Source organism: Cydia amplana, chromosome 14, assembly GCF_948474715.1.
Source record: "Cydia amplana chromosome 14, ilCydAmpl1.1, whole genome shotgun sequence".
Taxonomy (NCBI): Eukaryota; Metazoa; Arthropoda; class Insecta; order Lepidoptera; family Tortricidae; genus Cydia; species Cydia amplana.
In genome coordinates, this window is record NC_086082.1 from 2,948,588 (window position 1) to 2,958,990 (window position 10,403).

The 10,403-nt window shown below is 45.3% G+C and overlaps 1 protein-coding gene across 1 annotated transcript in view; it reads left to right on the top strand.

The window, feature by feature from the left end:
• LOC134654313 (serine/arginine repetitive matrix protein 1) overlaps window positions 1-9,646 on the top strand; it is a 50,132-nt gene extending 40,486 nt beyond the window's left edge. The window contains exons 12-17 of the mRNA XM_063509778.1: window positions 1,355-1,514; window positions 2,884-3,083; window positions 4,888-5,130; window positions 5,475-5,630; window positions 7,190-7,286; window positions 9,473-9,646. Coding sequence (XP_063365848.1) covers window positions 1,355-1,514; window positions 2,884-3,083; window positions 4,888-5,130; window positions 5,475-5,630; window positions 7,190-7,286; window positions 9,473-9,643 — 1,027 coding nt within the window. The 3' untranslated portion in view covers window positions 9,644-9,646. The remainder of the gene's footprint in view (window positions 1-1,354; window positions 1,515-2,883; window positions 3,084-4,887; window positions 5,131-5,474; window positions 5,631-7,189; window positions 7,287-9,472) is intronic.
• Window positions 9,647-10,403: the final 757 nt, after the last annotated feature.

Here is a 10,403-nt window from a genome sequence, read left to right on the forward strand (position 1 = left end):
TGCCACTAACTACTAACACGTATACAAAAAATAAACAACGGAATAACAATATCCACAGAACAAACATTTGTCGGCATTACTAATGAATTTAAAAATAAAAGATATTAGTGGGGAAAAAAATGAGTTAAAGTTAAAATATTCTAAGCATTAAGTATTCAATGTACTAAGAACCTCAAACTTAAACTTAACTAACGGAATGTTAAACATATCAATGTGTGAGAAAAGATTATTATTACACTTGCAGGCTTTATCAATGAAGGAATTTGCTTTGTATTTTTTTCGCGTAAAGGGGATGTGAAAGAGTTTGTGATGTCGTGTAAATGTACGGCCACATTCACTGCAGGTCAGCAGTTTGCATCCCTCCGACAAAATTGTAGTTGATGACCGTAGGTGGTCGGGCCTTTAACTCGTCACGCTTTGCGTTGAGTTCCACTCGCCTCTGCTCTTCGAAGGCTTGCACTTTTGCCATGCCTCCACTTCGAAGGCTTGCACTTTTGCCATGCCTCCACTTCGGCCGATCTTGTGCCAAAGTCACCCAGTCCGGTGGCTCAAACTCAGTCGTTGGCGCTTCAGCACATCTTTGTAGCCGTCCTGGTTCCGCTTGCCATTTTGTAGCAGAGTAAAAGATGCGCTTAGCCACTCTGTCATTAGCCCGTTTCTACACTTGTAAGTTTTACTTACAAAGCTATTTGTTAGAATGAGATAACTATATTCATTTCTCATTTTCTAGTATAGCTGTGTCCCTACTTACGTAAGTAAAATTTACAAGTGTAGAAACGGGCTTAGACATACGGGAGACATGACCACACCATCGCAGCTGTCGTCGCATTAGATAGGCTTCAATGCCGTGGTTGGAAAGGCGAGTGTAGTTTAACTATAGTATGGCTCTTCTGAGGTGAACTTTTCGCTTCGAACCTTAATCTTTCAAACAAAGGCCATTGTCTCTATTATCGCAAAACCGCTTGCTCCCGACTTAGCACGTGCCAGTACAACATTCATATTGAAAAACAACCGGTATCGTCATAGTATTAAGGTTCAAATTTAATGTCACTGATATTCTAGATATTACGTTTTGGTAGTGTAGGACGATAGACCGCCCCGAAGCGATACGGCACTCATATTATTTTGATACTTAGTGTGGTGTTAAAAATTAAATGTGGTTTTAAAAATATAATAAATAACCACATTTAATTTTTAACACCACACGTGCTAAGTCGGGAGCAAGCGGCACGTGCTAAGTCGGGAGCAAGCGGTTTTGCGATAATAGAGACAATGGCCTTTGTTTGAAAGATTCAAGGTTCGAAGCGAAAAGTTCACCTCAGAAGAGCCGTACTATAACTGTGTGTGATTGCAGTGTGGGCGCCCGCAACAGCCGCGTGGTGCCTGCGCCGGCGCACCGGGCGGGCGCGCGCGCGTCGTCGTCGGCGCCGCTGCTGCCGCGCACCTCGGCCGACGACCTCATGGAGCTCGACTTCTCACACCCGGACCCCACGCCCACACCCACCCCGGCCAAGGTAATAGCATAGAGAAAAAAATACATAGAGTGCTCACTCCATACACCAGTTTTAGTACCAAAAAGACTATTAGCATCTGGCATCGAGTAGCGGAACTATCAGTACTGCTACTTGACAATAGATGTAGCACCGACCGGAAAATCTTATGCTGTTGAGATAAGACTTTCCGGTCGGTGCTACATCTATTGTCAAGTAGCAGTACTGATAGTTCCGCTACTCGATGCTAGATGTAGGCACTGAAATTAATAGTCTAAACTGATGTATGGAGTGAGCACTCTTGTCTTTATTTCTCTATGGTAATAGGCTACATGACCATTTTTAGGGTTCCGTACCCAAAGGGTAAAAACGGGACCCTATTACTAAGACTCCGCTGTCCGTCCGTCCGTCCGTCTGTCACCAGGCTGTATCTCACGAACCGTGATAGCTAGACAGTTGAAATTTTCACAGATGATGGATTTCTGTTGCCGCTATAACAACAAATACTAAAAACAGAATAAAATAAAGATTTAAGTGGGGCTCCCATACAACAAACTTGATTTTTAACCGAAGTTAAGCAACGTCGGGCGGGGTCAGTACTTGGATGGGTGACCGGTTTTTTGCTTGTTTTGCTCAATTTTTTGTTGATGGTGCGGAACACTCCGTGCGCGAGTCCGACTCGCACTTGGCCGGTTTTTTATTTTTTTATGGTATCAATCGATCGGGTTTGTTTTTAGGATCAAATGTCTATATGGGACCCATTGCATTAAAGTAACACAGAAGTCAGAAATTGTAGTCAAAGTCCGACAGTCGCACTTCACTCGCGAAACGCCCTATACAAAACGGCCAGAGGCCGTGACGTCATCGCCCATCTTGTAGTATGGACAACACAAGAAAATTGCGTTTTTGTCGGTGAAATATTGCGTTTATGTATATAGTTGCTATACAATATTTTTTTGGATAAAATGTAAGGAATCGAATGGTACCCTTACTTTTATCGTTTTTGGAAGTTAAAAAAAACTTAAATTTTGAAACTTTCAGGTCCTGTAATTTTGTAATTTTTCAATATTTTATTTTAATATCCACATTATTGTGATAAATTGCTCGTTTGCTATCTATTTTACTAGATTTTGTTATAAAATTCAACATCTGTCAACATTTGTATAGGGCGTTTCGCGAGTGAAGTACGACTGCCGGCGTTTGACTACAATTTCTGACTTTTGTGTTACTTTAATGCAATGGGTCCCATATAGACATTTGATCCTAAAAACAAACCCGATCGATTGATACCATAAATGAAAATTAGTCATGTAGCCTATTGTTTCACCAAGTATATTCCAATTTCATCGTCACGACCCTAGTTGTCAAGTATTTTGTCGGTCTATTTTCCCAGCTGGCGGTGTCGCTGACGCCCCCGACGGCAGGGTTCACCCACCCGCGGGCCGGTCCTCGGCCGCACACTCGCGAGGAGGACCGCGCGGGCTACGTGGAGATGCGGCCCGGCGCGCCGCGCCCCGACCCCCACCCCCACCCCGCCCCGGCGAGGGTCGCCACCACGCCCGACGGCTACGTCGAGATGAGCCTCGGCTCCAGGTAAACCTCCCCCCTCCCCCTACCATCGCCCGCGCCGTTAACTATCCACCGAGCCCCCCCCCCCCCCGCGTCGCCACCACGCCCGACGGCTACGTCGAGATGAGCCTCGGCTCCAGGTAAACCTGCAAGATACTCGTAATGCCATTTCTAGGCAATGATATTATAACCATAGATAGGTTATACTCATACTTGAGGAGCATAAAAAATACTTCCATATTTATTTCTGTGCCTACGAAGAAATCTGTTATTTTTAGGGTTCCGTACCCAAAGGGTAAAAACGGGACCCTATTACTAAGACTACGCTGTCCGTCCGTCCGTCCGTCCGTCCATCCATCCGTCCGTCCGTCCGTCCGTCCGTCTGTCACCAGGCTGTATCTTACGAACCGTGATAGCTAGACAGTTGAAATTTTCACATATGATGTATTTCTGTTGCCGCTATAACAACAAATACTAAAAACAGAATAAACTAAAATTTAAGTGGGGCTCCCATACAACAAACGTGATTTTTGACCGAAGTTAAGCAACGTCGGGCGGGGTCAGTACTTGGATGGGTGACCGGTTTTTTTGCTTGTTTTTTGTTGATGGTGCGGAACCCTCCGTGCGCGAGTCCGACTCGCACTTGGCCGGTTTTGATTAATTTTCTCATTCCATCCACCTTTGTCACACTCGTTGTTAAACATAAGGTCGTCTCTTTCTCTTTCGGTGTGCGGGAGCTCGTTAGCACGTGCACATTTATCGCTTGTCCAGCCGCGTCTAAAGGCAACTTGTCCAATTTGTCACAAGTTAAGCGCTTCAATTTTGGAACGCCTATAACCTATCTTGAGTTATAAATCATTGTTTCTAAGAATTTTCTAAGCGGCGTGCCTTGGTCACCAAAATAGGGTCTGGTCAAAAATTACAGAGTAACATCATAACTCAAAAAACCGGCCAAGTGCGAGTCGGACTCGCGCACGGAGGGTTCCGCACCATCTACAAAAAATAGAGCAAAACAAGTAAAAAAAAAACAAGTAAAACAACGGTCACCCATCCAAGTACTGACCCCGCCCGACGTTGCTTAACTTCGGTCAAAAATCACGTTTGTTGTATGGGAGCCCCACTTAAATCTTTATTTTATTCTGTTTTTAGTACTTGTTGTTATAGCGGCAACAGAAATACATCATCTGTGAAAATTTCAACTGTCTAGCTATCACGGTTCGTGAGATACAGCCTGGTGACAGACGGACGGACGTACGGACAGCGGAGTCTTAGTAATAGGGTCCCGTTTTTACCCTTTGGGTACGGAACCCTAAAAACTGACGCATACGATACGACCTGCCGGCCTAGCCGAGCTGGCAATCGCTATCGCTTCGACGACGAAACGCTTTGTATCTTTCTATCGATCCTCCATATTAATGCGACAGTGACAGTTGCGTTCCGTTCGCTACGGAGCGTAAGCGATTGGCACGTTGGCTATGCGGCCTGAGGTGGTGAGCGTCCAAATGAGAGTTCCGCGGTACAAACAGCGGTAAAGTGCTCTGTGCTTTCGCATATTTTATGTTTAACATAAACGCCGTACAAACCGCCGAGCGTCCACTCAGTTCGTATACTAAAGCTACGCTAAGGTTGTCCGGAAGAAATCGCTTACAGAGATAAAACTGCCTGTTATACCTTTATTTACTTTATAAATCTGTTATTTTTTTGGTACAATAGAGAATATCAAATATACTTAATTTCTAAAGCGACAGCGTCGTTCATAAAGTGATATCGCTGGACACCACAGTTATTTGAAAGTTATAACCAGCTAAATGACATAATCTTGTTTCAGAACGCCCCTCCGGCCAGCAGTCCTCGCGTCCTCCCCACAAACCCGCTCCGTCTTATCGGACACCCTGTTCCCTCTCACGCTGGAGTCGCCTCCGGAAAGCGTGACGCCGGAACCGGCGAGGCAACCAGCGAAACCGGAACCCAAGCCGGAACCGACGAGGCAACCAGCGAAGCCGGAACCGGCGCCGGAGTTGCATCACCCGCTTACGACTTTGAGGGAGATTTCTGAGGAGTGTCCAAGGAAGTGAGTCTTTTACATACTTATTATATACCCCACAAACCTGCTCCGTCTTATCGGACACCCTGTTCCCTCTCACGCTGGAGTCGCCTCCGGAAAGCGTGGAGTCGGAACCGACGAGACAACCAGCGAAGCCGGTACCCAAGCCGGAACCGACGAGGCAACCAGCGAAACCGGAATCTAACCCGTAACCGGCGCCTGAGTTGCATCACCCGCTTACGACTTTGAGGGAGATTTCTGAGGAGTGTCCAAGGAAGTGAGTCTTTTACATACTTATTATATACCCCACAAACCCGCTCCGTCTTATCGGATACCCTCTTCCCTCTCACGCTGGAGTCGCCTCCGGAAAGCGCGGAGCCGGAACCGGCGAGGCAACCAGCGAAGCCGGTACCCAAGCCGGAACCGACGAGGCAACCAGCGAAACCGGAATCTAAGCCGGAACCGGCGCCTGAGTTGGATCACCCGCTTACGACTTTGAGGGAGATTTCTGAGGAGTGTCCAAGGAAGTGAGTCTTTTACATACTTATTATATACCCCACAAACCCGCTCCGTCTTATCGGATACCCTCTTCCCTCTCACGCTGGAGTCGCCTCCGGAAAGCGTGGAGTCGGAACCGGCGGGGCAACCAGCGAAGCCGGAGCCTAAACCGGAACCGGCGCCGGAGCTGCATTACCCGCTTACGACTTGAGGGAGGTTTCTGAGGAGTGTCTGAAGAAGTGAGTGTTTTAGACAATATTACCTAAAAAGGGACCTTTATCCTTCTTTAGGGTTCCGTTATTCCGTACCGTACCCACAGGGTAAAAACGGGACCCTATTAATAAGACTCCACAGAACGTCTGTGCGTCTGTCACCAGGCTGTATCTATCTCATGAACCGTGATAGCTAAAGTATTTCTGTTGCCGCTATAACAACAAATACTAAAAACAAAATAAAATAAACCATACAACCAACGTGATTTCTATTGCCGTTTTTTCTTTTTTGCTCGAAATTACGGAATGGTACCGGCGAGTGGCGAGTCCGACTCGCACTTTTCTGGTTTTTTAAGTCCCTCGCGGTTTTATTTATTAAGGTATAGTCTGTCAAGCAAGCTGGATATGTAAGTAGCAATGTAAAGCAAAGTAAAGTATGGTATTTCTAGGAAACGAACCAAAAGCACAGAATAAACAATAGTACAAAGTACAGAAGACTCACTCTCTAACAAAACGCGTCTGTTACGATCAGCACAGATATGGCCGCTAGGTGGCGACAGCGCCACGCGCGGCTTATGGCTTTCCCCAAAATTGGGGCCGAACGGATGTACTTTTAGCTACCTGTAGCAAAGCGACGAAATCGCGGAGTGAGACACGCCTGCCAAAAGTAGCAATGTACATCGAATAACGATGAAATGTAAACAAAACAGTTCCACAGATAAGATATAAATGACACGCGATTTTCGAACAATTCAAACGTAGTGTTGCTAACCCGCGATTTTTCATATTTGCCACCTTTTTCTACGGACAGGATTTGCTTGACCAAGTATAATTATTGGAAAGAATAGTGAATGGTTGTTGTTAACCTTTTCGACGCCGTGTCAAACACAAAAGCTGTCTCAGACGCCACGTCACCGAAGTGTCTAAACTGAAATTGAACTTTATGCATATGCACTTAGGTTTATGTTGCTCTGTGGTCTCATCTTCCTCGCGTTGTCCCGGCATTTTTGCCACGGCTCATGGGAGCCTGGGGTCCGCTTGGCAACTAATCCCAGTAATTGGCGTGGGCACTAGTTTTTACGGAAGCGACTGCCATCTGACCTTCCAACCCAGAGGGTAAACTAGGCCCGTATTGGGATTAGTCCGGTTTCCTCACGATGTTTTCCTTCACCGAAAAGCGAACTGTACATAAGTTCCGAAAAACTCATTGGTACGAGCCGGGGTTCGAACCCGCGACCTCCGGATTGCAAATCGCATGCTCTTACCGCTAGGCCACCAGCGCTTTTTGTGTTGTTGCTCTGTGGTCTATGACCGATTAATATGTCTTTGGCGTCGAACCTGCGGTTAATGTTGTTAATTAGTATTTATAATTTCAGAAGTCCCGAGCTATCGTCGTCGCCTTCGTACGTGGCTCTAAGCCGGCAAACCAGTCGCGTGGACACGGAGAAGCAAGGCAACCCGACTATTGTCAAGGTAATTTAAGATATCTTAAGGTTTCATATAAAGTGTCATTCTATTAGTGATGGGTAGGACATCAATTTAAAATGAGTTTGTATGAGTACCTCATTTTCTAAAATGAGGTGTTACAATGTCTTACTTCAAATGAGGTGAGGTACTAGCATATTTTCAGCGTCGACTATTCCATTAATTCCAACGGCGACAAAAATATTTAATGTATATACATATTTATGTATTCATCACTTCCTTTATAAATAAATAAATAGTAACATTTAATTGGAGTGCAATTCTGGAGGTTAAGAATAGAACTTTTAGGAGAAAGATAATTTTAGAATCAAGTAAAATGAATAGAGGAGTGAAGTAAGACATTTTTGCGGTACGAAGTACTGCGACAAATTAACAAAATGAGTGGTACAAATGAGGTGCCTCACGAGTGAGCGACTCAACACTACATTCTATAGGGGCATTCCACGAGAATGTCGCTTACGTAACGACATTATTCTAATACTTCTGAAAATGCTGAGTAAGCTATATTGGGTCTGTTAATATTTCACGACTTGGCTAAGAAATTGGCAGTATAATCTAGAACTTTAGGGATTTGATTAAGGTAGCTGCCATACAAGGCGAAAGCGTTACGTAAGCGACATTCTCGTGGAATGCCCCTATACAACTTGCTAACTATGTAAACAAGCCGCCATATTGAAACTGTCAAAAAATATGAATTTACTAGTGACTTTTGTTTACATAGGTTAGCAAGTTCCATAGAACTTGTGCACTCGTATTTGCGTCATTTGACACATGACACTGACAACAGCAATAGAACGTAAAATATCTTGCACATCGAAATTACAAAGATAGACAAATTGCACTGCGAACGTTTACGTTCTACGTCTTTTTAGGGTTCCGTAGCCAAATGGCAAAAAACGGAACCCTTATAGATTCGTCATGTCTGTCTGTCTGTCCGTCTGTCCGTCTGTCTGTCCGTCCGTATGTCACAGCCACTTTTCTCCGAAACTATAAGAACTATACTGTTGAAACTTGGTAAGTAGATGTATTCTGTGAACCGCATTAAGATTTTCACACAAAAATAGAAAAAAAACAATAAATTTTTGGGGTTCCCCATACTTAGAACTGAAACTCAAAATTTTTTTTTTCATCAAACCCATACGTGTGGGGTATGGATAGGTCTTCAAAAATGATATTGAGGTTTCTAGTATCATTTTTTTCTAAACTGAATAGTTTGCGCGAGAGACACTTCCAAAGTGGTAAAATGTGTCCCCCCCCCTGTAACTTCTAAAATAAGAGAATGATAAAACTAAAAAAAATATATGATGTACATTACCATGTAAACTTCCACCGAAAATTGGTTTGAACGAGATCTAGTAAGTTGTTTTTTTTTATACGCCATAAATCGCCTAAATACGGAACCCTTCATGGGCGAGTCTGACTCGCACTTGGCCGCTTTTTTTGTTTTTAATTTAGTGTTGGCCGGACACCACCGTTATGAATCGGTAGTCGTCTAAGTAAATCGATATAAATTTTACAGTACATATGGGGCTACTTTTCCGCACTAGTGCGTAAAATAGCACTTTTCGTGCGTATGTCGAAACTTTAAAGTGCCATATGTACTGTAAAACGTTGTTCGATACACGTGCGAATAGGTAATTCGCAACTCGTGTCGATTTAAAACACTCCCTTCGGTCGTGTTTTAATTTATCGCCACTCGTTTCGAATATCCTCTTTTTCGCACTTGTATCGAAAATAACTATTTCATTTTAGGTCGCGACAATTCAATTCAATTCAATGTTTTATTCATAAAATATACATTTTACACGTAAACTTTTTAAACATTATTAAATCTAGGTAAATGTTGTTATAAATCATTCATATTACAATAGTTATTCGATATTTATAACAAATGATTATTAAATTTATTATATCGTCTTATTATTATTTATTAACCATATATTTAAATCTCAAATAAAAATTCATTAAACGTCACAATTCGATATCTCAGTCTAGGTGCCATCGATTTGGGTTAGTTACATCTCTATATAAGTCAGTCATAATACTCATAATGTGTCAAAAGACGCAAATAAAAATAATTCCACTATAGGTGTGTGGTCCGATTGGGCGTCATATATTTTTTGTACTTAGTTGCCCCTCAGCCGATCTTTAAATGATATATTACACATATACAGGCGGGTGCAGCGTCAGGGCCCGCTCGGTTCGAGCCGCGGCCCGCGGCCCCCGCCGGCCTCAACTACGCGGCGCTCGACCTCGAGCAGCGCGCGCAGGCCGCGCCCCCCACCCCCCGCACCTACACGCAGATCGACTTCCTGCGCAGCGAGAAGCTCGCCGCCGACAACTAGCCCGCTCGCACACACGGTAACTACACGTAGCGGGAGAGGGATGGCCGCACCGTCTATGTCTATGGGACAGCGCGGCGTGTATAATAGGATGTGCGTGTGTGCGCATAAGCGCGCGGACGCCCGCCGCCGACTAATGTGTGACGAGCTCGCCGCCGACAACTAGCCCGCTCGCACACACGGTAACTACACGTAGCGGGAGAGGGATGGCCGCACCGTCTATGTCTATGGGACAGCGCGGCGTGTATAATAGGATGTGCGTGTGTGCGCATTAAGCGCGCGGACGCCGTCGACTAATGTGTGACGAGCTCGCCGCCGACAACTAGCCCGCTCGCACACACGGTAACTACAAGTAACGGGAGAGAGATAGTTAGGCGTGCGACTAGCCCGCTCACTCACCCGCCACATGTAGCGAGAAAGGGATGGCGGCACCGAATGTCTATGAGACAGCGCGGCGTGTATAATAGGATGTGCGTGTGTGCGCATAAGCGTGCGGACGCCCGCCGTCGACTAATGTGTGACGAGCTCGCCGCCGACAACTAGCCCGCTCGCACACACGGTAACTACACGTAGCGGGAGAGGGATAGTTAGGCGTGCGACTAGCCCGCTCACTCTACCCGCCACATGTAGCGAGAAAGGGATGGCCGCACCGTCTATGTCTATGAGACAGCGCAGCGTGTATAATAGGATGTGCGTGTGTGCGCATAAGCGCGCGGACGCCGTCGACTAATGTGTGACGAGCTCGCCGCCGAAAACTAGCCCG